At 38.9% G+C, this 27,535-nt stretch overlaps 1 protein-coding gene across 9 annotated transcripts in view; it reads left to right on the top strand.

The window, feature by feature from the left end:
* YAF2 (YY1 associated factor 2) overlaps nucleotides 1-27,535 on the top strand; it is an 84,266-nt gene that overhangs the window by 16,772 nt on the left and 39,959 nt on the right. For 2 of the 9 annotated variants that reach the window (XR_010116416.1, XR_010116418.1), the window contains exons 4-5: nucleotides 15,051-15,122; nucleotides 15,216-15,315. The exons of 2 other annotated variants lie outside the window; for them this stretch is intronic. Coding sequence is in view for 4 of the 7 variants with exons in the window: in XM_063620198.1 (XP_063476268.1) it covers nucleotides 13,191-13,230; nucleotides 14,990-15,122 (173 nt within the window). In the remaining 3 variants the exon portion in view is untranslated. Of the gene's footprint in view, nucleotides 1-11,940; nucleotides 13,231-14,989; nucleotides 15,123-15,215; nucleotides 15,316-26,743; nucleotides 26,844-27,535 lie in introns of those variants that run through there. 5 more of the 9 variants (XR_010116417.1, XM_063620198.1, XM_055249437.2 and 2 more) reach the window with 5 other exon arrangements.

The raw sequence follows: 27,535 nt of genomic DNA, 5'->3' as shown, positions 1-27,535 counted from the left end.
ATTAAATAGGGAATCCTTTCCCCATTTCTTGTTTTTGTCAGGTTTGTCAAAGATCAGGTAGTTGTAGCTATGCGGCATCATTTCTGAGGGCTCTGTTCTGTTCCATTGATCTATGTCTCTGTTGTGGTACCAGTACCATGCTGTTTTGGTTACTGTAGCCTTGTAGTATAGTTTGAAGTCAGGTAGCGTGATGCCTCCAGCTTTGTTCTTTTGGCTTAGGATTGACTTGGCGATGCGGGCTCTTTTTTGGTTCCATATGAACTTTAAAGTAGTTTTTTCCAATTCTGTGAAGAAAGTCATTGGTAGCTTGTTGGGGATGGCATTGAATCTATAAATTACCTTGGGCAGTATGGCCATTTTCACGATATTGATTCTTCCAACCCATGAGCATGGAATGTTCTTCCATTTGTTTGTATCCTCTTTTATTTCATTGAGCAGTGGTTTGTAGTTCTCCTTGAAGAGGTCCTTCACATCCCTTGTAAGTTGGATTCCTAGGTATTTTATTCTCTTTGAAGCAATTGTGAATGGGAGTTCACTCATGATTTGGCTCTCTGTTTGTCTGTTATTGGTGTACAAGAATGCTTGTGATTTTTGTACATTAATTTTGTATCCTGAGACTTTGCTGAAGTTGCTAATCAGCTTAAGGAGATTTTGGGCTGAGACAATGGGGTTTTCTAGATATACAATCATGTCATCTGCAAACAGGGACAATTTGACTTCCTCTTTTCCTAATTGAATACCCTTTATTTCCTTCTCCTGCCTGATTGCTCTGGCCAGAACTTCCAGCACTATGTTGAATAGGAGCGGTGAGAGAGGGCATCCCTGTCTTGTGCCAGTTTTCAGAGGGAATGCTTCCAGTTTTTGCCCATTCAGTATGATATTGGCTGTGGGTTTGTTGTAGATAGCTCTTATTATTTTGAGATACGTCCCATCAATACCTAATTTATTGAGAGTTTTTAGCATGAAGTGTTGTTGAATTTTGTCAAAGGCCTTTTCTGCATCTATTGAGATAATCATGTGGTTTTTGTCTTTGGTTCTGTTTATATGCTGGATTACATTTATTGATTTGCGTATGTTGAACCAGCCTTGCATCCCAGGGATGAAGCCCACTTGATCATGGTGGATAAGCTTTTTGATGTGCTGCTGGATTCGGTTTGCCAGTATTTTATTGAGGATTTTTGCATCAATGTTCATCAAGGATATTGGTCTGAAATTCTCTTTTTTGGTTATGTCTCTGCCAGGTTTTGGTATCAGGACGATGCTGGCTTCGTAAAATGTGTTAGGGAGGATTCCCTCTTTTTCTATCGATTGGAATAGTTTCAGAAGGAATGGTACCAGTTCCTCCTTGTACCTCTGGTAGAATTCAGCTGTGAATCCATCAGGTCCTGGACTCTTTTTGGTTGGTAAGCTATTGATTATTGCCACAATTTCAGAGCCTGTTATTGGTCTATTCAGAGATTCAACTTCTTCCTGGTTTAGTCTTGGGAGGGTGTATTTGTCGAGGAATTTATCCATTTCTTCTAGATTTTCTAGTTTATTTGCATAGAGGTGTTTGTAGTATTCTCTGATGGTAGATTGTATTTCTGTGGGATCGGTGGTGATATCCCCTTTTTCGTTTTTTATTGCATCTATTTGATTCTTCTCTCTTTTCTTCTTTATTAGTCTTGCTAGCGGTCCATCAATTTTGTTGATCTTTTCAAAAAACCAGCTCCTGGATTCATTAATTTTTTGAAGGGTTTTTTGTGTCTCTATTTCCTTCAGTTCTGCTCTGATTTTAGTTATTTCTAGCCTTCTGATAGCTTTTGAATGTGTTTGCTCTTGCTTTTCTAGTTCTTTTAATTGTGATGTTAGGGTGTCAGTTTTGGATCTTTCCTGCTTTCTCTTGTGGGCATTTAGTGGTATAAATTTCCCTCTACACACTGCTTTGAACGTGTCCCAGAGATTCTGGTATGTTGTGTCTTTGTTCTCGTTGGTTTCAAAGAACATCTTTATTTCTGCCTTCATTTCATTATGTACCCAATAGTCATTCAGGAGCAGGTTGTTCAGTTTCCATGTAGTTGAGCGGTTTTGACTGAGTTTCTTAATCCTGAGTTCTAGTTTGATTGCACTGTGGTCTGAGAGACAGTTTGTTATAATCTCTGTTCTTTTACATTTGCTGAGAAGAGCTTTACTTCCAACTATGTGGTCAATTTTGGAATAGGTGTGGTGTGGTGCTGAAAAAAATGTATATTCTGTTGATTTGGGGTGGAGAGTTCTGTAGATGTCTATTAGGTCCACTTTATGTAGAGCTGAGTTCAATTCCTGGATATCCTTGTTAACTTTCTGTCTCGTTGATCTGTCTAATGCTGACAGTGGGGTGTTAAAATCTCCCATTATTATTGTGTGGGAGTTAAGTCCCTTTGTAGGTCACTGAGGACTTGCTTTATGAATCTGGGTGCTCCTGTGTTGGGTGCATATATATTTAGGATAGTTAGCTCTTCTTGTTGAATTGATCCCTTTACCATTATGTAATGGCCTTCTTTGTCTCTTTTGGTCTTTGTTGGTTTAAAGTCTATTTTATCAGAGACTAGGATTGCAACCCCTGCCTTTTTTTGTTTTCCAGTTGCTTGATAGATCTTTCTCCATCCCTTTATTTTGAGTCTATGTGTGTCTCTGCACGTGAGATGGGTTTCCTGAATACAGCACACTGATGGGTCCTGACTCCTTATCCAGTTTGCCAGTCTGTGTCTTTTGATTGGAGCATTTAGCCCATTTACATTTAACGTGAATATTGTTATGTGTGAATCTGATCCTGTCATTATGATGTTAGTTGGTTATTTTGCTCGTTAGTTGCTATAGTTTCTTCCTAGCCTCGATGGTCTTTACAATTTGGCATGTTTTTGCAGGGGCTGGTACCGGTTGTTCCTTTCCATGTTTAGTGCTTCCTTCGGGAGCTCTTTTAGGGCAGGCCTGGTGGTGACAAAATCACTCAGCGTTTGCTTGTCTGTAAAGTATTTTATTTCTCCTTCACTTATGAAGCTTAGTTTGGCGGGATAGGAAATTCTGGGTTGAAAATTCTTTTCTTTAAGAATGTTGAATATCGGCCCCCACTCTCTTCTGGCTTGTAGAGTTTCTGCTGAGAGATCAGCTGTTAGTCTGATGGGCTTCCCTTTGTGGGTAACCCGACCTTTCTCTCTGGCCGCCCTTAACATTTTTTCCTTCATTTCAACTTTGGTGAATCTGACAATTATGTGTCTTGGAGTTGCCCTTCTCGAGGAGTATCTTTGTGGCGTTCTCTGTATTTCCTGAATCTGAATGCTGGCCTGCCTTGCTAGATTGGGGAAGTTCTCCTGGATAATATCTTGCAGAGTGTTTTCCAACTTGGTTCCATTCTCCCCATCATTTTCAGGTACACCAATCAGACGTAGGTTTGGTCTTTTCACATAGTCCCAAATTTCTTGGAGGCTTTGTTCATTTCTTTTTATTCTTTTTTCTCTAAACTTCCCTTCTCTCTTCATTTCATTCATTTCATCTTCTATCAGCGATACCCTTTCTTCCAGTTGATCGCATCTGCTACTGAGGCTTCTGCATTCTTCGCGTAGTTCTCGAAACTTGGCTTTCAGCTCCATCATCTCCTTTAAGCCCTTCTCTCCATTGGTTATTCTAGTTATCCATTCTTCTAAATTTTTTTCAAAGTTTTTAACTTCTTTGCTATTGTTTTGAATTTCCTCTCGTAGCTCAGAGTAGTTTGATCGTCTGAAGCCTTCTTCTCTCAACTCATCAAAGTCATCCTCCATCCAGCTTTGTTCCGTTGCTGGTGAGGAACTGCGTTCCTTTGGAGGAGGAGAGGTGCTCTGTTTTTTAGAGTTTCCAGTTTTTTTGGTCTGTTTTTTCCCCATCTTTGTGGTTTTGTCTACTTTTTGTCTTCGATGATGGTGATGTACAGATGGGTTTTTGGTGTGGATGTCCTTTCTGTTTGTTAATTTTCCTTCTACCAGACAAGACCTTCAGCTGCAGGTCTGTTGGAGTTTACTAGAGGTCCACTCCAGACCCTGTTTGGCTGGGTGTCAGCACCGGTGGCTGCAGAACAGCGGATTTTCGTGAGACCACAAATTCAGCTGTCTGATAGTTCCTCTGAAAGTTTTGTCTCAGAGGAGTACCCGGTTGAATGAGGTGTCAGTCTGTCCCTACTGGGGGGGTGCCTCCCAGTTAGGCTGCTCAGGGGTGAGGGACCCACTTTAGGAGGCAGTCTGTCCGTTCTCAGATCTCCAGCTGCGTGCTGGGAGAACCACTACTCTCTTCAAAGCTGTCAGTCAGACAGGGACATTTAAGGCTGTGGAGGTTCTCGCTGAGTTTTTGGTTGTCTGTGCCCTGCCCCCAGAGGTGGAGCCTACAGAGGCAGGCAGGCCTCCTTGAGCTGTGGTGGGCTCCACCCAGTTCGAGCTTCCTGGCTGCTTTGTTTACCTAAGCAAGCCTGGGCAATGGCGGGCGCCCCTCCCCCAGCCTCGTTGCCGCCTTGCAGCGTGATCTCAGACTGCTGTGCTAGCAAACAGCAAGACTCTGTGGGCATAGGACCCTCCCAGCCAGGTGCGGGACACAATCTCCTAGTGTGCCGTTTTCCAGGCCCGTTGGAAAAGCGCAGTATTAGGACGGGACTGACCTGATATTCCAGGTGCCGTCTGTTTCCCCTTTCTTTGACTAGGAAAGGGAACTCCCTGACCCCTTGCGCTTCCCGAGTGAGGCAATGCCTCGCCCTGCTTCGGCTCGCGCACAGTGCGCTTCACCGACTGTCCTGAACCCACTGTTAGGCACTCCCTAGTGAGATGAAACCGGTACCTCAAGCAGAAATGCAGAAATCACCCGTCTTCTGTGTCGCTGGGGCTGGGAGCTGGAGACCGGAGCTGTTCCTATTCGGCCATCTTGGCTCCACCAGTAATGATTATTTTCATATTATCATTCCAGTCAGAAGTTAGCTACTTCTAAAATGCTGTGTTTCCACTCTGTATTTTTGCATAGATATTAGCATTTAAAATGGAAACGTGAAGTATCTCTCATTGGAAGAATGGGAAAAAAGTAGACTTTTTCCCATTTTAGGGCCTTCTCATGACCATTCTCACCTCATCTTGGTCCTCTAAGTTAGTCTCCGAGAAGTCCTCCAGTCTCTGAGAAGGCTCCAGTTTGTTTTGTCTTACTTAATTGAGCAGTTCTCAGTCTTATTTTACCAGGGAACTTTGTTTTTCAATTATAATATAGATCATGTGGAGATGTGTTGTTATGTAGGATGTTGCTATCAAAGTGTGGTCCACAGACCAGTGGCATTAGCATCACCTGGGAGCTTGTTAGAAATGTACAATCTCAGGCCTCACTGAGGACTTACTGAATCAGAACCTGCACTTTAACAGGATCTTTAGGTTATTTATATGCACATTAAAGTTTGAGAAACACGGCCGGGCGCGGTGGCTCACGCTTGTAATCCCCAACACTTTGGGAGGCCGAGGCAGGCGGATCACGAGGTCAGGAGATCGAGACCACGGTGAAACCCTGTCTCTACTAAAAAAAATACAAAAAAAGTTAGCCGGGTGTTGTGGCGGGCACCTGTAGTCCCAGCTACTCGGAGAGGCTGAGGCAGGAGAATGGCGTGAACCTGGGAGGCGGAGCTTGCAGTGAGCCGAGATTGCGCCACTGCACTCCAGCCTAGGCAACAGAGCGAGACTCCGTCTCAAAAAAAAAAGTTTGAGAAACACTGCTCTATTTTTTCCGGATAAGATAATGAGGTGGGCGGGGTCTGAGGTATCATCCCACTTCGAGCTGCTTTTTCCAAAGAGCTTTTCCCTCACGTTTTTGTGTGTGCATGTGTGTGTGCAGGCAGGGTTGTATGTATGGGTGTGTGCCTGGGCATGCATATGTGTACAGGAATGTGGGTATGTGGGCATCTCTCTGTGTCTATATCTCTGGTCCCCCTTTCTGTTTAGCAGACACTTCTCTGAATGAGCTTAGTGAACTCTCATGTCCAAAAATGCTTTCTGTTATACCTCCTATCTCTTATCCCTGCTCCCAATATCTGTACACAGCTGTACATTCCTTCAACCATACAGCTCTTCCAAGGCCATCTTTGGGAAGCCTCCTGGGAAAGAGCAGGCTTCAGGAAATAAGAGGTTAAAGAGGAGAGAGGTTTTTCTGTTAGAATCAAGTAACAAGCTTTTTGGGGCAGAAGAGACCTGGCGTTCCCTCAGGAGGGCCCAGTGGTTTCAAATTGTGTTGAGTGGATTCCTAAGGTTTCATGGAATTGGCTCAGTGGGAGCAAGCAAGTGGGGCTCTGTGGTTGCCCACTTCACCTCATCCAGGTCATTCATGCCATTACATATTTTATTAGGACTTCTCTTAATTTTTATTTTATAAGGGTGTTTTGCAAAACATTTTTGGAAAATCACTGCCCTGTTTTACCACTCGAATTCTGTTCAGCATAGGCGAGGTTAATTGTGACTGGATTACCTACCCTCACATTTCAAAAAGAAGAGCTATTAGTGAGTTTTGTAGGGTGGCAGGAGAGATTTGAAGCTTTCTTTCTTGAAAGTCCTTTCTCCCTCCTTCCCTATATCTTTACTTTTTTCCCCCCACTTATCTTCTTAGACACATTTGTTCTTTTTTTTTTTTGAGACAGAGTCTGGCTCTGTCCCCCAGGGTGGAGTGCAGTGGCGCGATCTCGGCTCACTACAAGCTCCGCCTCCCAGGTTCAAGCCATTCTCCTGCCTCAGCCTCCCGAGTAGCTGGGACTACAGGCGCCCGTCAACACGCCCGGCTAATTTTTTGTATTTTTAGTAGAGACAGGGTTTCACCGTGTTAGCCTGGATGGTCTCGATCTCCTGACCTCGTGATCCGCCCGCTTCGGCCTCCCAAAGTGCTGGGATTACAGGCTTGAGCCACCGCGCCCAGCCACATTTGTTCTTTTTTAAGGACCAAGATTAGTAAGGCTCAAAGCTACATAATCGCCTGATTAAGTTAGTAATGAGCATTATAATTTACAGATGAAACATATGTTAAATTCATAATGCTATCAAATTATACATTTTGATAACATTAATAAGATTATTTTGGGAGCCAGTCATAATCCCAAACGATAGGGTCCCGAATGCCATAATCTCAAATGTTGAAATCCTGAAAAATCAACATCCTTAAAGTCTAAAATCCCCCAAATCACAATCCTAAAAGGTCAAAATCCCAAAAATGGATTCTGGAAAAAATAATACATTTTTTAAAAGACACATACATTTTAAAAAGGGGATTTATTTGAAAAACAGATGAAAACAGAACAATTCATAGGCCACTTTACACAATAAAATAGGCAATAACGTTTTTGCAAGCATAGACACTAAGGTATACTAACAGTCATGTAGATATAATAGTTATGAGCAGACAAACCATATTCATAAGTCAAAAAGGGAAATGTATACATGCATATCATTGTGGTTGCTAATTGTGTGCACCTAGCTTTATAACTGCAGTAATCTGAAATACCATGAAACCCCTAAGCCTTGATGATATCAATAATCATCTGTGTGTGTGTGTGTGTGTGTGTGTGTTTCCTAGTAGCCTGATGTAGACTGTCACATAAAAATTTGGACCTTACCAGTAAGTTCTAACGTCTAGAAAGTACCCTGGTAGTGTAATAGGAGTAAGCAGTATATACAGACTTAAGAAGCCGGTAAAAGCAGAATTTTTTACTGTTTGCCATAGTTAAAGAGTACACCTGTTTTCAAGGTTGGAATTGTCTGAGCATAGTCATGGTCTTTTTTAGGCCACTGTGCCATTTTATATGTTATGCTGTTTCTTCTGCCCACTACTTCCCCATCTTCCACAATTTCGTGGTCTTTATGATTGCTCAGGCTTCATCTCTGAAGGCTAAGCATTCCTTGTCTCTAGGTCAGAGTGAATGCCCTCTCAATTACTCTTAAAGTATTCTATGCTAAAAGTGATGATGTATTTACATAGTGTATTGAAAATATTTTGTATTTGTTTGTTTCCTTCCTGAGGGCTGTACCATTGGTACCATTATCACATTTCAGTTTAAATCCCCTCCTTGACATTTATATTCATGTGGTTTTTTGGTGGTAATTAAATATAAGTGACAAAATGAATTTAGCACATTTCTTAGTTAATAATAATGATAATTGTAATAATATTTTAAAAATTCTCAATGCCCATCACAGTGTCTTGTGTAGGTACTGATAATACTTAAATGAACTGCAAAAGCCCCTTTACTATATATCTGATTCTGTTGCTGCTTTAAACTGCTTTCCACTTCTTGTTTTTTAAGGAATATTTATATAATTTCATAATTTTGTGAGTTAGATGGAATGTGTTAGTGGATGTTAGTTGTCTCTCCACCTATATTTATGGGTGTTAGCGCAACTGCTTTGCTAGTTGCAAAGCTGTATTATCAGAGTAAAAGTGTATTTGTAAACTGTATGGGAACTAAAAATTAGGAATAAAACCATTTTCTTATAAAAAAAATTATACCCATTTTACTGGATACAAGAACTTACGTCAATCTAAGCTACCTGCATGTTCAATTACCAGCAGTTTTTAAAATGTTTTCTTTTACCATCAGTATAATGCATGATTGAAACCACAGCCGATAGGTTTTATTCTCTCTGTGTCATGCTTACTTTCTTGCTGAATCTTAACTAGAGGCAGAGAAACCATTTTGATAGTCTAGGCAAGAGGCAGTAATGTCCTGAACAAGGGAAATGCCAGATGGGAGACAGAAATGAATGTATTATAGATGTGTTTAGGAGAGATCTGTAGAACTTGATGGTTGATTGGATATGGTTGTGGGAGGCAGGTAGTTGGGTTGTAGTGAAGGGGAAGTATCAAGGATGAATCTCAGGATTCTGGCTTAAGCAGTTGAGTGAGTGGTGTTAGTTCTCACTGAGATAGCAAATAGGAAGACAGGTTTGGGGGCAGGTAATAGTTTGCCTATAGATTTGTTGAATTTGGGGTGCCTGGGGAAAGTTTGAGAGGGAAGATCTGTGAAGCAGTTTGGATATGTTGAGTAAGGCTTAGGAAGGAGAAAAAGGAGAAAAGGGCTATAAATACATATTTGATAGTCATTAGTACACATGATTTGAGTTGAAGCTGTAGGAGCGGGTAAGACAGATCGGGGGGGAATAGATTGCATACCATGAGAAAAGAGACCTAGGAGAGACTTTTGAGGAACATCTTTATTTTTTTACCATGGTAGAAGAAGAGCATCCCACAGAGAAGAAGAAAGAAATGGAGAAGGAAAAAAAAATTAATAGGGAGTAAGAAACCCAGGAGAGTGTAACAATACAGAAACAGAAGGAAGAGGATATTTTCAAAAAGAGGGGGGTGTGTTTAGCCATGTCCAATGGCTTTTACTTTCATCAGACAGAATCTTAATTTTTCTCTCAAGTTCCATGTAGTATTTGTTTTAATAAGTGTGGCATTTAGATTTGTATTTTTAAGTTGTAACAAGATAATAATTCTGCATAGTGCTTGTCCTCAGCTTTTCATGCTACAATGATTCTGGTTTATATTTATAGTCTAAATAAAGGAGGTTAATATTGGTAGGTAGGAAGATAAGTAAAATTATGTTAGTAACTAACTTTGTTTCCCAAGGATATAATTATCTAGTAATATCTATCTTTAAGTCTATGCCTCTAACAATGACTTTAGATTATAGCTACAAAATGTGATAGAATTAACAACAAAAAAAATCCCAAAACATTGGGTACTTCTTGGCGTCAAGAATTTAAGTGCTAAGTAAATGTACAGTAGCTTTGTTTATTTATTTATTTATTTTTTTGAGATGGAATCTCGCTCTGTCGCCTAGGCTGCTGGAGTGCAGTGGCACAATCTGGGCTCACTGCAACCTCTGCCTCCTGGTTTCAAGTGATTCTCCTGCCTCAGCCTCCCGAGTAGCTAGGACTACAGGCGCCACCATGCCTGGCTAATTTTTTTTGGTGTTTTTAGTAGAGACGGGGTTTCGCCATGTTGGCCAGGCTGTCTTGAACTCCTGACCTCAAGTGATCTGCCCGCCTCAGCCTCCCAAAGTGCTGGGATTACAGGTGTGAACCACCATGCCCCACCACTGTATGATAGCTTTGAAAACTCCTGGGAGATTGCATGGTTAATTGTGAGGGAATATGTATGGTTTGAAGAAACCTTTATTTTCTGTTTTTAGGAGGAATGAATCATAGCACTCTTTAATGACTGGTTAACCAAGCAAATCACAGCACTTCTTTTAAAACTTCATTTGTTCTATAAAGTAACAGCTATCTCTGAAGTACACTGGATTTTATTTTCTTTTTTTTTATTTCAATTTTCTATAGATATGAGGTCTCACTATGTTGCCTAGGCTGGTCTCGAACTCCTGGGCTCTTGCGATCCTCCCACCTCAGCCTCCCAAAGTGCTGGAATTACAGGTGTTAGCCATTGCACCCAGCCTACACTGGATTTCATATGATTTACAATGCCTAAAGATTCAGGTTTTAGGAGTGCTGAATAACAAAGTTATTTAGAACATAGGCAGAATAAGAAAGGAATAGTCAAGACTCTAGAACTAAAAATCAGTGAGTGGCTTACGAATTTCAAAAATATTTTAATTACCCATTAAGCATTAAAGTGCTATTTTGAGGCAGATGCTGGGCTAGGTAATGGAGTTACAGAGGAGAACAAGACACATTTTTACCCTCATGGAATTAATTAATTAATTAATTCATGTATTTATTTTATTTAAGATGGAGGAGTCTCGCTCTGTTGCCCAGGCTGGAGTGCAGTGGTGCCATCTCAGCTCACTGCAACCTCTGCCTCCCAGGTTCAAACGATTCTCCTGCCTCAGCCTCCCGAGTAGCTGGGACTGCAGGTGCCTGCCACCACGCCTGGTTAATTTCCGTATTTTTAGTAGAGAAGGGGTTTCACCATGTTGGCCAAGCTGGTCTCGAACTCTTGACCTCAAGTGATCCACCCACCTCAGCCTCCCAAAGTGCTGGAATTACAGGCGTGAGCCACTGTGCCTGGCCAGCCCTCATGGAATTTAAGTTGCAAACAAAAAAATACAAAAAAAAAATCATTGCAGAGTGTGGCAACGACAGGAATTATTTGAAATGGGTGAAGAGGAGAGGCTTCTCTGAGTGGGTGGCATTTAATCAGAAAGCAGAAGGATAAGAGGAGGCCGGGCATGGCGGCTCACACCTGTAATCCCAGCACTTTGGGAGGCTGAGGCCATTGGATCACTTTACCTCAGGAGTTCGAGACCAGCCTGGGCAACGTGACAAAACCCCATCTCTACAAAAAGTACAAAAATTAGCCGGGCATGGTAGCATGAGCCTGGTTTCCCAGCTACTTGGAAGGCTGAGGTAAGAGAATGGCTTGAGCCCAAGAAGGGGAGGTTGCAGTGAGCTGAGATTGTGCCGCTGCACTCCAGCCTGGGCAAAAGCCAGACCCTGTCTCAAAAAAAGGGATAAGAGGAGGTATTTGTGAAAGAGTTATAGTTAACAGCAAGTTGAAAGCCCTTTGGTTAGGAGTTTGTTTTACATTGAGCAAAGACTAGTGCATAGTGAGGCGCAGAGGGTGAGTGGCATCAAATGAAGGTGAGCAAGTGGGTAAAATGCCAGATCACAATTTAGTCGTAAATGATATGACACTGAGATTTTATTGGAAGTGTAACAAGAAGCCATTTAATGAGTTTAAGTGTGGAAGTGCTCTGTGGCTTCTGTGAGGAGAATGGACTGGCAGGCTGCAGGAATGTGTAAATAGAAAGACTAGTTGGGCTATTCTAGTTAGGTGAAAGATAATGGGGCATTAATATTTTGAGATTAGATAAAAGAGAATGAGTTTGTACCTTACTGTTACTAATACCTTGATGTGTGTTTCCATAAAAAGGTCATTAATATACACGCACTGAAGACTTTTTAAGGTATGGCATTTCAGTACTTATGGTTTTATATGTACTTTTAAAATAATGAAATTAACTATGTTAAAGCAGAATGATTTGCATGAACATGTTGAAATGTAATACAGGAATTTCTATTTTAAAAAGTTATTTATTCAATGGAAATAGAAAAGGCTGACTTTCCCTAAGGAAGGAAAATAAGACATTTAGAGCCACTCAGGTTGGCTTGAGACAATTGAAATTTGTGATGTTAGAAAAATTTGTCATTGTTTTATAAAATAGTTTTAAACAGAAATTATTCACTTTAGAGATGGCTATTGAGAATTGAGTTGAAAAGTAAGGTAAGGCTTCAAAATCTGGTCAGATTAATTTAAATAATATAATAGAATTTTGTTCTTTTTCCCACCTTTTCTCTCACAAGCCTGCAGTCATCTTAGGGCTCAGCTGAGGAAGGATCCATTTGCAAGCTCACTCATGTGGTTGTCAGCAGACCTTAGAACACCTCCTTCCAAGTTAACTCACATGTCTGTTTTCAGGCCTCAGGCATCTGGCTGTTGGCCAGAGACATCAGTTTATTGCTATGTGGGCTTCTCTTTTCTATAGGCTCAGAACATGACAGCTTGTTTGCCCCAGAGCAAGATATCTGGACAGTGAGAGAAAGGCCCGCCTTGGACTCCCAAAGTGCTGGGATTACAGGCTTGAGCCACCGTGCCCGACCTCTTAATGACATCTTTTATATTAGCTTATACCATTAGGATAAAATATTTGCATTATTGCTCCTTGATCTGTTTTATCACTATAAACATATAAGACCTTTGTGCTGTGTACTTACTGCAGTGACTAGGAGTCTAGTAAACTAGAAAAGTTCCCTAGATGACCCTTTTCTGATATTTACTCCAATTAGAAATGGAGGTCTGTGTAGTACCCCTGTTTGAATGGGTCATTTAAAAGTGAATGGATTTATTACTGTTATACTTAACTCAAATTTATAGAAAAATGCATGCATTTACCCAAGGCAATTTGTATCTTAAATCTAAGTAAGAATCTGTCACAGATCTTGACAGTCTTGACAGGTGTGTTGTCAACCTAACAAATATAAATATGACCTCATAACAGGATTGAAATATAAGATTTTCATTAGAATTACATTTTGAATTTGATTGTGTAGAATGATTTTACAGACCATTTTATCCCATTTATTTTTTGTTTGTTTTGTTTTCTTTCATTTATTCAGTGGTGAGTTAGTTACCAGACTATTCTTAAAGGAAAAACTATACACTTTCTTTGTTTCCATAGAATGAAGAATCATGAAATCATAAGTTTCTTGAAGGAAGGAGGTGATTATTTAGAAGCATGATGGTAAAGGGTATTAAAATATATCTGTATCTAGTACCTGCTAGTGTAGTTACTAGTGTTAGAAGTCATCAATGCTGTGGCACGTTAAAATGAATATGATGAATACATATTGATTAATATGTATTCAGTTAAAGGTAATATAATATCTTCATATGAGCTTGAAGATAAATTTCTTTTGGAGAGATTTTTTTCTTTTGATTAGAAATAGTTTTTATTTCAGTAACGGCCATTTTTAGGCAATTATTTTAAAAGTTTAAAATTTGCTATATTTCTTTTGTACAAGAATTTAAATTATAATTAGCATTATTAATATTTTCAATGACTGGCATACTTTTATTTGTTTGTGGTTGGTGTGTCAATAGGTGACAAATGGTTAAAGACTTTTTTTTTTTTTTTTTTGAGATGAAATCTTGCTGTGTCTCCCAGGCACGATGTTGGCTTACTGCAACCTCCGTCTTCTGGGTTCAAGCTATTCTCCTGCCTCAGCCTCCTGAGTAGCTGGGATTGTAGGCACCTGCCACTACGCCCGGCTAATTTTTGTATTTTTCGTAGCGACGGGGTTTCACCATGTTAGTGAGGCTGGTCTCGAACTCCTAACCTCAGGTGATCCGCCTGCCTCGGCCTCCCAAAGTGCTGGAATCACAGGTGCGAGCCACCGTGCCTGGCTGACTTTTTTTTTTTTTTTGATGGAGTCTCCCTCTGTTGCCCAGGCTGAAGTGCAGTGGCACAACTTGGCTCATTGCAACCTCCACCTCCCAAGTTCAAGCAATTCTTCTGCCTCAGCCTCCCTAGTAGCTGGGATTACAGGCACATGCCACCACACCTGGCTACTTTTTGTATTTTTAGTAGAGATGGGGTTTTACCATGTTGGTCAGGCTGGTCTCGAACTCCCAACCTCAGGTGATCCACCTGCCTTGGCCTCCAAAAGTGTTGGGATTACAGGCATGAGCCACCTTGCCTGGATGACTTTTTTTTTTTTTTTTTTTTTTGGAGACAGAGTCTCACTCTGTCATCCAGGCTGGAGTGCAGTGGCACGATCTCCGCTCACTGCAACCTCTGCTTCCCGGGTTCAAGCAGTTCTCGTGTCTCAGCCACCGAGTAGCTGGGATTACAGTCGTGCACCACCATGTCCATCTAATTTTTGTATTTTCAGTAGAGACGAGGTTTTGCCATATTGGCCAGGTTGGTCTCGAACTCCTGATCTCAGGTGATCTGCTTGCCTCAGCCTCCCAAAGTGCTGAGATTACAGGCGTGAGCCACCACGCCTGGCCTGGTTAAAGACATGAGTGATAAAATGAGAATCGTATTGATGCATTTTATCTGAATTCTAACATATTATTAGTCTACCATAGTGGCTTCTATACCAAAATCTAGTGAATGTTAATGACAATGGCTAGTTAAAAATGATAGATTTTGATCAACTAATTATTGTTGTACTAATATAAAATATAATGATATTGTTTCAGCAAAATGAAATAGCCTGGTGGCTGATATTTTTGTGTATTAAAATATAGCAGCCATTATAGTAGACATTTTTAAATGAAACCATTCTAATGATTTTCTTTTCCTTATGTTTCTGATAATGTCTGAAGTTTCCACTGACATTATATTTAGCAAATTGTTTCCGTATTTACTTTGATACGTGCATATATAGTTATCTAGTGAATTTATGCTTTCTTCCGTAGTTCTACAGGTAATAATAATCTCAAATAAAATGAAATAATCTTCTTATTCTGATAGAGAAGAAAAAGCTGGATCACTTACCAGTAACTGGAGTTCTCCTATTGGGTAATCTCCACAGATCCACATTGTTTGAAGTTATTGTGAGTGCCTCGAGGACCAAGGAACCGTTGAAATTTCCAATTTCAGGAAGGTAAGCAAGTGCACTGAAGCATGTCTCTAGCATCTCCCAAATCCCCTCCCCCAAACTTTCTTACATATACGTCTGTACTGCATGCCCCCTCAGTTCCAGTGGATGCCCATCAGGAAGATTCTCATGCTGGACAGAAGGGCAAGAGAGGTGGATCTGTGAGGGAAAAGACCCAATAGGATAACTCAAGTTACTGGTAAGTAGTCTAGTTTTCACAAACTTGAGATTTTTTTTTCCCCTAAATTTTGTCCCGTGAGAAGGAGTTTGTTTAATTGAAAAGAAAGGAAGTTACTTGGGATAGCTTCTTTTTGTACGTTTGATATGGATTATGGAAATTATTGTATGGACAATAAATACTGAGCTATTAATGGGTGTATGAGTAAAAAGTATGACATTGAAGTATCTTATTTACATAATAGCTGCTTCTAAAAAATTATACATTTTACTTGGCCGGACTTGGTGACTCACACTTGTAATCCCAGTACTTTTAGAGGCCAAGGTGGGTGGATCACCTGAGGTCGGGAGTTCGAGGACAGCCTGACCAACATGGAGAAACCCTGTCTCTATGAAAAATAGAAAATTAGCCGGGCATGGTGGTGCATGCCTGTAATCCCAGCTACTCGGGAGGCTGAGGCAGGAGAATCGCTTGAACCCGGGAGGCAGAGGTTGCAGTGAGCTGAGATTGTGCCATTGCACTCCAACCTGGGCAACAAGAGTGAAACTCTGTCTCAAAAAAAAAAAAAAATTACACATTTACTGGCTTTTGGTAGATGGTGTAGTTGTTCTAAAGCAATATAGGGAAGCCAAATGTTGAATTCTTGTATACATTTGTTTATGATGTTGCTTTTTTGAAGTAAATACTTAATATTGTAAAATTTATGCAGATGTCATATTTGGTGAATTTCTTTTGGCACAGTAGTACTGACCAGCAAGGATAGTTTTATATTAATTGACTAGCACTATTTTTTTTTTTTTTTTTGAGACAAAGTCTGGCTCTATTGCCCAGGCTAGAGTGCAGTGGTGTGATCTTGGCCTACTGCAACTTCTGCCTCCTGGGCACAAGCCATCCTCCCACTTCAGCCTCCTGAGTAGCTGGGACTACAGTTGCGCACCACCATGCCCGACTAATTTTTTATTTTTTATAAAGATTGGGTTTTGCCATGTTGCCCAGGCTGGTCTCGAACTCAGGGAGCTCAAATGATCTGCCCACCTTGGCCTCCCTAAGTGTTGGGATTACAGGTGTGAGCCACCACTCCTGGCCTGACTAGCACTTTTTTTTTTTTTGACTAGCACTTCTTAATGACAGTGTTCAATGTATCTTGAATTTCATTGAAAGTATATTTGAAAAATAATATAGGATATGTTGCAATTATATTTACCATTTCCTTATTTGTAATGAAAAGACTTGATGTGAAGTGTGACAGAATTGGTTCAATTTGAGCTGCCTGATTTCCTGAGTTGCCAAATAACTTATTGAATTGATATTTGTAAATATAATATTTGTAAATATAATATTTGTAGTATAATAGTTTCTTCTCATTTCTCTCTCATTTTGCATTATTACTAGGTTACTATTTCTAAAAGGCATTTTAAATATAAAGAGCTTGTAGTGGTGTCCTGCTTATAGCTGTTTTACAAAACTTTGTCCGTTTGCTGGATACTTGAGGCCTCCTGCTATCCAATTCCATTCTTTTTATCTAGCCTTAGTTTCTTCAGTTTGAAATTTTTGTTTGCTCTTACCTGGATAGTTTTATTTACACTTGGTTTGTGGTTTCTCACTTTCTTCAGATGGCCTTTTCTCCATTCTGATTTCTGTACTTTAAAGTTGAGGCAAGTCTTACCCCTTTTATCAGTCCTTTTATGCTAGTATCTTTGTTATCTCCAATTCTTCAGTAGAGAAGTGGGATGTCTGTAAGATTGTATTAATTCATGGAATTTACTTAATACAGTACCTTAGCAGCACCCAGTTAATATACCCTTATTGGCTAGTATTTGGCTATAGATTGATCTTAAACATTTTTGTGGTTATGGTTAGCTGAATGATGCAGTTTAGCCCTTAAATATTAGCTTTAGGTTGTATTGCTATTTTTTAATTTTAATTTAATTTAATTTTTATTTTTTAAAATAAAGTGAGACAGAGTCTCACTCGGTCACCCAGGCTGGAGTGCAGTGGCATGATCTCCGTTCACTGCAACCTCCGCCTCCCAGGTTCAAGCAATTCCCTTGCCTCAGCCTCCCAAGTAGCTGGGATTACAAGCATCTGCCACCAGGCCTGGCTAACTTTTTTGTATATTTAGTAGGGACAGGATTTCACCATGTTGGCCAGGTTTTGAACTTCTGACCTCAAGTGATCTGCCCGCCTCGGCCTCCCAAAGTGTTAGGATTACAGGCATGAGCCACGGCGCCTGGCCATATTGCTATTTTAAAAAAATATACAGGCCGGGCGCGGTGGCTCACGCCTGTAATCCCAGCACTTTGGGAGGCTGAGGCGGGTGGATCACAAGGTCAGGAGATCGAGACCATCCTGGCTAACACGGTGAAACCCCGTCTCTACTAAAAATACAAAAAATTAGCCGGGCGAGGTGGCAGGCGCCTGTAGTCCCAGCTACGTGGGAGGCTGAGGCAGGAGAATGGCGTGAACCCCGGGGGGCGGAGCCTGCAGTGAGCCGAGATCGCGCCACTGCACTCCAGCCTGGGTGAAAGAGCAAGTGTCTCAAAAAAAAAAAAAAAAAAAAAAAATATACAGCTCTTTTTAAAAAATTTATTATTTTATTTTTTACACAGGTATGTTGTGTAATAAAAATAGACAACTCTTAAACTGGGTTTTTAGGTTCTTTGAGAGCAAGCATAGGATTTTATGGTTTATCTTACCTAGTTCCTAACATCAGTGACTGAGATTAAATCATCCCCACTGAAATATTAGCTTTTCATATAGATTTATGAATACACTTACCAGTTTTTTGTTTGTTTGTTTGTTTTGTTTTTTGTTTGTTTGTTTTTTTGAGACAGAGTCTCGCTCTGTCGCCCAGGCTGGAGTGCAGTGGCGTAATCTCGGCTCACTGTAAGCTCTGCCTCCTGGGTTCACGCCATTCTCCTGCCTTAGCCTCCCGAGTAGCTGGGACTACAGGCGCCCGCCACTACGCCCGGCTAATTTTTGTATTTCTAGTAGAGATGGGGTTTCACTGTGTTAGCAGGATGGTCTTGATCTCCTGACCTTGTGATCCGCCCGCCTTGGCCTCCCAAAGTGCTGGGATTACAGGCATGAGCCACCGTGCCCGGCCTACACTTACCAGTTTTTTAATGTATAAAGCAGGTTCATTTGGCTCATCAATCTTATTTGTACCGTATTTTTTTCTTAAAAACAATTTTTCCCTTTAAAATCTGGTATGGTGAAATTCTAATTATTTAGTATAATATTATTAATAATTTATCTTGTGGCATATAAAAAGAATGTATAGTTTTGAGAGTATAGAGTAGCTTCACTTAAAGATTTAGTGTTAGAAAACAAAGTGGAAATATACTATCCTTGATTTTTGCAGTTTAAATATCTTAGATTATTGCTTTCTTTTCAGAAATGAAGGAAGGAAATGCTCTTTGACAGATTGTCTCTTCTAAATAATCATCAGAAAGCAGTTTGTCCAATCATTAGACAAGCCAAGATAAAGAACATTTAGTCAGATGACTTAAATACTAGTTTTGAATCTACTGCTGCATGTCTTTGTACGATTCTGTTCAGTCTCATAGTCTCTTTGGTGTGAATGATATGGTCGTTTTATTGAGAGTGCTTTTATTCTTTGGAGAAATATATTGAAATATTCCAAGTGAAGTATCATATTGGGCTCAGGAGTGGGTTTAGAAAAAAAAGTGTTTGGATATTTGGGTGTGGTGTATGCATGTATATGGAGAGAGAGAGAAAAAAGGTAAAGCAAAAGTTGTAAATGTTAACAATTTTGAATGTGAGTAGAAGGTATATGGGTCATTGTACTTTCAACTTTTCTATGGCTTTGAAATTTTAAAAAAAGATGGGGAGAAAGTGTTTTAAAAAGAACTTTATTGTGCTTCAGTTTCTCTAATTCTAAAATGAGAATAATAGAACTTTTCATGCCTTGAAGCAGGTAGGCACAGTGGGATAACATTTGGCAGAATAGCAGCCAAGAGAATTCCTAAAAAGTGATTTTTTTTTTTTGTCATTAAAGAAATGATTTATAATGGAGAGCTTTTCAAATATTTTGTCTAAGGTGATTTAGCTTAAAATTTCAGTTACCTTTTTTTTTTTTTTTTTTTTTTTTTAATACGGAGTCTTACTCTGTCGCCCAGGCTGGAGTGCAGTGGCGCTATCTCCACTCACTGCCACCTCCACCCCCCAGGTTCAAGAAGCGATTCTCCAGCCTCAGCCTCGCTAGTAGCTAGGTCTACAGGTGTGCACCACCGTGTCCAGTTAATTTTTGTGTTTTTAGTAGAAATGGGGTTTCGCCATGTTGGCCAAGCTGGTCTCGAACTCCTGACCTCAGGCGATCTGCCCATCTCAGCCTCCCAAAGTGCTGGGATTGCAGGTGTGAGCCACTGCGCCTAGCCAGACATCAGTTACTTTTTTTTTTTTTTTAACCAAGAGCATATTGCATTATAATTGAACAAAAACAGTTACTTCAGAAACAATAAATATTTATGTAAAATAACCAATTAAAATCTTGAAAAATATAGCTTGTAATAAAATAACTCAATAAATGGGTAAAATAGAAGATTTGACACAGCTAAAGAGAGAAGTTACTAATGTGAAGAAAAAAAGTACTCCTCTGGACAAGCACAGAGAAATGCAGAAAAATGAAGAGGTGAAAAATATGGAAGAAAAGATGACACTTAGAGGATAGATTGAGCAGTTCCAATATAGGTCTAATTGGAGTTTTAGAAAAGAGCATACACAGAAGAGTAGAGAAACAATATTAAAGGAAAAATGATTAAGAATTTTCAAGAATTAAAAAACAAAATGGAAATTACAAAATAATTAGAACTAAATCACAACAAAAGTGTTGTATCAAAATTTGAGGGATGCACAAAAAATGGTACTTGAGGATAAATTCATAATCTTTAATGAATGTATTAGATTGAAAGATTGAAAATAAATGAGCCAGCTCTTCAATTTAAAAAGCTAAAAAAAGAGTAGAGTCAAAGGAAGAAGAGGAAATAATAAAAATGAAAATAGAATTTGGTGAACTAGAAAATAATCAGCAATGACCGGGCGCAGTGGCTCACGTCTGTAATCCCAGCACTTTGGGAGACTGAGGCGGGTGGATCACGAGGTCAGGAGTTCAATACCAGCCTGGCCAAGATGGTGAAACCCTGTCTCTACTAAAAATACAAAAATTAGCCAGGCATGGTGGCAGGCGCCTGTAATCTCAGCTACTTGGGAGGCTGAGGCAGAGAATTGCTTGAACCCGGGAGGTGGAGGTTGCAGTGAGTTGAGATTGTGCCACTGCACTCCAGCCTGGGTGACGGAGCGAGACTCTGTCTCAAAAAAAAAAAAAAAAAAAAAAGAAAGAAAATAAGCAGCAGCAAGAAAAACAATGTCGTGATCAGTCAAAGCTGGTTATTTGCAGTTGATTCTGGAAATACCCAAGAAAAATAGATGAGACTGATAGTCAAATTTAAAAAAGAGGTGTAAGTACAACTATAATGGTGATTTTTAAAATTATAAGAAATCACTAATAATTTATATAAATTTTAAAATGAATTTTATTTTCTAGTAATTTTTTTTTTCAAATTTGTCTATACAAGAAGAAGAAACCAAAAACCATTAAAGAAATTGAAGCTGTAATAAATCTCCCCAAGAGGAATAGGTGGTTTTTTTTTATAACAACTTTATTGAGATATTCACATACCATATTATTTACCTGGTTAAAATGTACAATTCAGTAGGTTTTAGTATTTTTACAGAGTTGCCAAGAATTACTATAGTCATTTTTAGAACATTTTCATCTCTCCTAACCCTCTATCCTTAGGCATCTACTAATCTTCCTCTTATTTCTATAGATTGGCCTGTTCTGGACAGTTCATAAAATGGAATTATAAATATGTGTTTTGGGAGGGATTGATTTCTTTCACTTAGCATGTTTTAAGGTTTATCCACATTGTAGCATATGTCAGTACACTTCATTCTTTAATAATACATCATCGTTTGTGGATATACCACATTTTGTTTATTCATTTATCAGTTGATGGATGTTTGTATTGTTTTGCACTTTTTGGTTATTAGGAATAGTCTTCTGTGAACTATTATAGTCCTGTGTTGTTTCCAGGACTTCCCTCAGGTGCTTAAGTCTCTGACATAAAAATGCCACAGTATTTGCGTATAACCTATGCACATTCTCCCATATGCATTACTTGATCTCTAGATTACTTGTAATATCTAATACAACCCAAGTGCTGTGTAAATAGTTGTTATACTGTATTGCTTAGAGAATAATGACAAGGGAAAAAAGTTTGTACATAGTATAGGCACAACTTTTCCCCCCAGATATTTTCAATCTGCAATTGGTTGAATCTATGGATGCAGAACCCATGGATATGGAGCGCTGACTATGTATACCTAGGAGTGAAATTGCTGGGTCATGTGATACTCCGTGTTTAAACTTTTGGGGAACTGCAAGACTGTTTTCCAAAGTGGCTGCATCATTTTATTTTCCCACCAGCAGTGTACAAAGGTTCACACTTTTCTGTAATGTCACCAATGCTTTTCATTATCTGTCTTTTTAATTATTGCCTTTCTAGTTTGTGTGAAGTGGTGTCAGAAGGAATAGGTTTTTTTTTGTTTGGTTGTTTTTTTTAGAGATGGGGTCTTGCCGTGCTGTTGAGGCTGTAGTGCAGTGCGTGATCACAGGCGTGATCATAGTGTACTGCAGCTTCAAACTGGTCTCAAGCAATTCTCCCGCCTCAGCATCTCAAGTATGAAGGAATAGTTTTCATGGTCATATTTGTAATTATAATTTTAGATATGCTTTTGCGGAACAGCTAATCCCAATCTTATGCAAATTGACTCAGAGAACAGAAAAAGAGGGAAAGTTACCCTACCTGTTTATCAGGCAAGTTTAGCATTTAAATCTAGAATGGAAAGACCACACAAGAGAAAATATATTACATTCAGTCTTACTTATGAACACAGACATAAAAATTTTAATTGAGATAGGAGTTTAGGATAGTTCAATATTTGAAAATTGTATGAATTTATAAGAAAATTTAGGAAAAAATCTAGATAAATTTAGTAAAACTGTATGTTAAAACTCAATACCCATTAAAGTTTTGAAAAACCACTCTTACACTATGAACAGAAATGAACTTTTTTTTCTTGCAGTAAAGGCTACCTTTCAAATAGAAAGCATCATGCTTAATAGTGAAACTTCGGAAACATTCTCATTAAAGCCAAGTGTAAGACAGATATATCTCTATCAATATGCAAAAAGAAAGAAAATCCAAAAGGGTTGGAAAGGAAGAGAAATGAGATGAGATGCTCCTTAGAAATGTTAAAAGAAATGAAAGTACTGTTCATATTAATAAAATAATTCAACCTTGCTGGATACAAAGTCAGCATTCAAACTAGCAGTAGCCAATTAGAAAATAAAAAGCATCTCCTTTATATGAAATTCTATAAAGTACCCAACATTTTATTGAAGGACATAAAATTAGACATGAATAAAAGGCAGGATTTACTATATTTTTGGGTGGGAAGTTAAAATTTATTTAGTAATAAATATTACTGAAAAGTTACTTTGTGAATTGAGTTTCAGACACAAATCCCAGTAGGATTTTTTTTTGTGTGGAAAATGACCTTCCTGTGCAAAATTAAAGGTTCAAGAATAACCAAGATAGTTTTGGAAGAAGAAAAAGAATGAGGAGGAACTTGCTCTGTTGGATGTCAAGATGAGTTTAAAAATTATGGTATTTAGCCCCGGGCGTGGTGGCTCATGCCTGTAATCTCAGCACTTTGAGAGGCGGAGGCGGGTGAATCACCTGAGGTCAGGAGTTCAAGACCAGCTTGGCCAACATGGTGAAACCCCATCTCTACTAAAAACAAAAATTAGCTGGGCATGGTGGCATGTGCCTGTAATCCCAGCTACTTGGGAGGCTGAGTTGGGAGAATCGCTTGAACCTGGGAAGCGGAGGTTGCAGTGAGCTGAGATCATGCCATTGCACTCCAACCTGGGAGACAAGAAAGACACTCTGTCTCAAAAAATAGAAATAAAAGTTACGCTATTTAGATTGAAATACTACATACAATGACAAAGAACAAACTGCTGTGCATAACATGGGATGAATCTCTCCCAGACTTAATGTTGAATGAAATTAGTGAGTCACAAGGATTACATATTGTATGATTTCATTTATAGGAAGCTCAAAAACAAGTAGAAATAATCTATAGTGATAGAGATGAGAATTGTGGTCATCTTGGAAGCATGGTACTGATTGGTAAGGCTCATGAGGGAGCCCCTGGAGCATGAGGAATGTTAATAGTTTGGCTTGAGCCGGATCACACACAGGAGTATATGTATTTAAAGCTCAAGCTGTACATTCAGTATTTGTATGCTTTATGTAAGTACCTCTGTTAAAAAATCATGGCACTTGAAGTATAGTATTAGTACAGGAAAAGACAAGCTAATAGAGAGTTCAGAAATGGATTCATACACATTTGGAACATTGGTGAAGGCTAGAAATGGCATTCCTTGGCAGTAAGGAGAGAAAAAGTAGACTGTCGAATTGGTTTTCTAGATGGGGGGGAAAACTAGATCTCTGCTTCAAGCAATACGTGAAAATAAATTCCAGTTGAATTAAATAATATATGTGAAAAACTATTTTTTAAAAAGAGGATAATATAGATGAGTATGCAACTTTAGGATATGGAAGATCTTTAACAAGTCAGGAAAGTAAGAATGAACCATCAAGGTTAAAGGCATCAAGGGTAAATGATTTTGTTGCCTCAAACAGAAAAACTTCAGTTTAATAAAAGACATCAGGCTGGGTGTGGTAACTCATACCTGTAATCCCAGCAATCTGGGGAGACCAAGGCAGATGGTTCACTTGAGGTCAGGAGTGCAAGACCAGCCTGATCAACATGGTGAAACCCTTTCTCTACGAAAAGTACAAAAATTAGACAGGCGTGGTGGCACGTGCCTGTAGTCCCAGCTACTCAGAAACCTGAGGCACTAGAATTGCTTGAATCTAGGAGGCGGAGGTTGCAGTGAGCCAGATTGTGCCACTGCCCTCCAGCCTGGGCTCAACAACAACAACAACAAAAAGGCATTATAAACCAAACTAAAAAATATGCAGCATACCTAGGAAGAGACACACAAAATGTCTTTAATATTCGGTGGATTTGTGTCCAGACTATATAAAGATCAAAAGAATAAGGTGATACACATAAAATGAACAATGGATATAAAGGCAATTAGCAGCAGAGGAAATGGAATTGGAATGGCTAATGAACTGAAAAGATGCTTAGTCTCATTCGTAGGGAAGTGCAGTTGAAAACGTATGAGCTGTCAGTTTTCACCTATTAGATTGCAAAGCTTAGGATGGGATGTTACTCATACAGTTGAAAATGTGCATACTCTATTATTTAGCAGTTGATTACTATTCAAGGTATTTAGTCTAGAGAAACTTGAACAGTTGCCCAAGGAGGAATGTACATGGATATTCATTTGGAAAAAATAATCTAAATGCCTGTCAGTAGGAAAGCATGGATAAATAAGATATAGAATAGTTATACAATGGAGAATTACCTAAATCTATATTGAGGCTGTTATCACTAATTAGTATTTATTTCAACTTAAGAAACACCTTGTACTTTCTATGTCCAGGTTCTGTATTGTTTTAAGCCCTTTATGAATCTTAACTGTTGTAATCCTCATGAAAAGTCAGAAAGAGGTACTATCATTATCTTCATTTTGCATATGAGAATACTGAAATATAGAGGGGTGAATAACATACTCTCGTAGCTGGTAAATAGCAGAGCCAAGATTTGAAGTTAGGATTTGAACCTAAGTTGTCTGGCTTCAGAGTCCACTATACCATGCTTCCTTTTGATGTGTATGAATATGGAGATACCTCATAAATGTAAGGAAAAGTTCATTTCAGAATGATGTGTACAATGTGATCTCATTTACCCACGCTTATGATAGTGGTTGCCTCTGGATGTCATTGCAAGGTGAGGGAGATACACTGATGGTGGTGAAAGGAAACTAGCTTTATGGAACTGCATGCTTTTCCTTAAAGGAGATGTATATTACTTTATAGCTTTTAAAATACTTATATGAATATAGGTATGTGCTTATTTTTGCAAAAAGAAACACTGGAAAGATTGACCTTTGTTGTTTTAATCTTCATTTATTCTTGATACTGGTTTATAGTAGAAAAAGAGATTGGCTTGGTTCTGATGTAGTGGAGCAGCAGATAAGCACTAGGTGCTAGGGATAGGAAGGTGAATAGTTTTCAGCCTCTCTCATTAAGGAGTTCAGCTTTACAGAGAAAAAGATAAGGAAAATAATTTTGATTCAGTTGATACATGCAAATCTGTTTTCTTCCTTGTTTCTCTATCCTTGTCACTTTCCCTCCAAATACAAATAGGAGAAGGAGGAAATGTCTTGATTTGGAGCACAGGTAACAGGCAGTGAAATACTGATGAAGATCCCACTTCTATTCTTTTACGAAACTACCGGAGTGTAAACTCTGTAATGGTCAGATATTGTAGCTTCTTCACCATTTTATCTCCAAAATTTAGTGTAATGCCTTTTGCTTAGTAAACTCCCAGAGATGTTTGAATGGATAACTGATGCACTTTCAGATGTCACTCTCAAGTTAAAGCATCTTAACCCAAAAGTTCTCCTTAAACTATTTGAGATGTCTTCCATTGATTCCATTGGTTGTCAGGCACTAAGGTAATTTGACTGAGAACACTATATAACCTTGAATTGTTATGTGCCAAAGAACTCTGACTTGAGTAATAATGTTTTAATCTGTGGGAAATGTTGGGTCCCAAAAATCTATTTTATTTTTAACTGTGCTGAGTCTAATACTTTTTTTTAAGCTAATAGTCTTTTAATATTAGAATAGTACAGTTGGTTTTCTCAGTCAGTATTACTGTATTCTGTGTCTTTGAGTTAGTGCTAGCTTGTAAAACTGTTATGTTCCGTATTTTGAAATTCTTAATTCCCTAAAACCACATTTTCTTCAAGTTTCCTGATAGGACCATAGACTGTTTCTGGATGGTATTAGTGTTTATAATATGAGAATTCCAGTGCCTTTTGAAATCTGTTATGGTATTGCATAAAAAATAATGGTACTATTTCATTTCATCCTAGTGAGAAAGGTGTGTGGATTTTTTGGTGGTAAATTGGAGTCTGTGTATGTGTGATCCTCCCAACAGAGTGAATTTAAATATCTAAAGATTACTGAGAAAGGATAAAGTTGAATAAATCATAGTGAATAATGTTTATGTCACTTTTTAAAGTTTTAACACTTGTAATTGAGTAAATCCTGAAACAAAGTATATTATTATGTTTGATGGATTTAAACTATTGGTCAAATCCTGTTCCATGTGTACATAGTGTTTCTTTCTTACTCTGTAACCCTTTTGCCAGAGATAACAGGAAGAGAGCCTGGTTACCATTTGGTGGAACAATCCTGCTGGCTCAAGCCTCTGCCTAGAAATTTGGGTCATTCTCTTTTTTGGACAGTCTGGTAAGCTGTCACTGTTTTTCACCTTAAAATCATCTTATTGAAGATGTACCCAAGAGGAAATTAATACCAAAGGAACAAACAATATTAAATTCAATGAAAATGTTAAAATAGTCATATGAAATTAAACATGGCTGATTTAGAATTGCACTGTAAAGTCTTTTTTTCATATGAAGTATTCAAAATCAGGGTATATTTTACATTTACAGCACATCTTAACTTGAACTAGCCACATTTTAAGTGCTCAGTACCCACATGTAGTTCATGTATTGAACAGCACAGACTTAGAGCATTTGAGAAAACTTTGGTGTTACGTAATTCTGCTGTTACTCCTCAGTAAAGGTGCCTCAGCTGTCTTTTCTTCTTTTATTGCTTCACCTGTTCCTGAGCGCTTATCTTAACTGTTAATCAATTGTAGTCTGAAACCCCACTATCCATTTCTGAATTTTACAGAGCATTTAGGGCTTTCCATAAGTGTTCCCTGATACCTAGATCTACTTAATTTCTTTGGATAAAATGTGATGTTTCATTCTGATAAATTTTTCTTTTGTTTTGAAACAGAGTCTCGCTCTATTGCCCAGGCTGGAGTACAGTGGTGCGATCTCAGCTCACTGCAACCTGTGCTTCTTGGGCTCCAGCAATTCTTGCACCTCAGCCTCCCAAGTAGCTGGGATTACAGGCGTGAGCCATCAACA

Source organism: Symphalangus syndactylus, chromosome 17 (assembly GCF_028878055.3).
Source record: "Symphalangus syndactylus isolate Jambi chromosome 17, NHGRI_mSymSyn1-v2.1_pri, whole genome shotgun sequence".
Classification (NCBI taxonomy): Eukaryota; Metazoa; Chordata; class Mammalia; order Primates; family Hylobatidae; genus Symphalangus; species Symphalangus syndactylus.
Note: the sequence above shows the minus strand (reverse complement) of the source record. Positions and strands in the feature narration are given on the sequence as shown.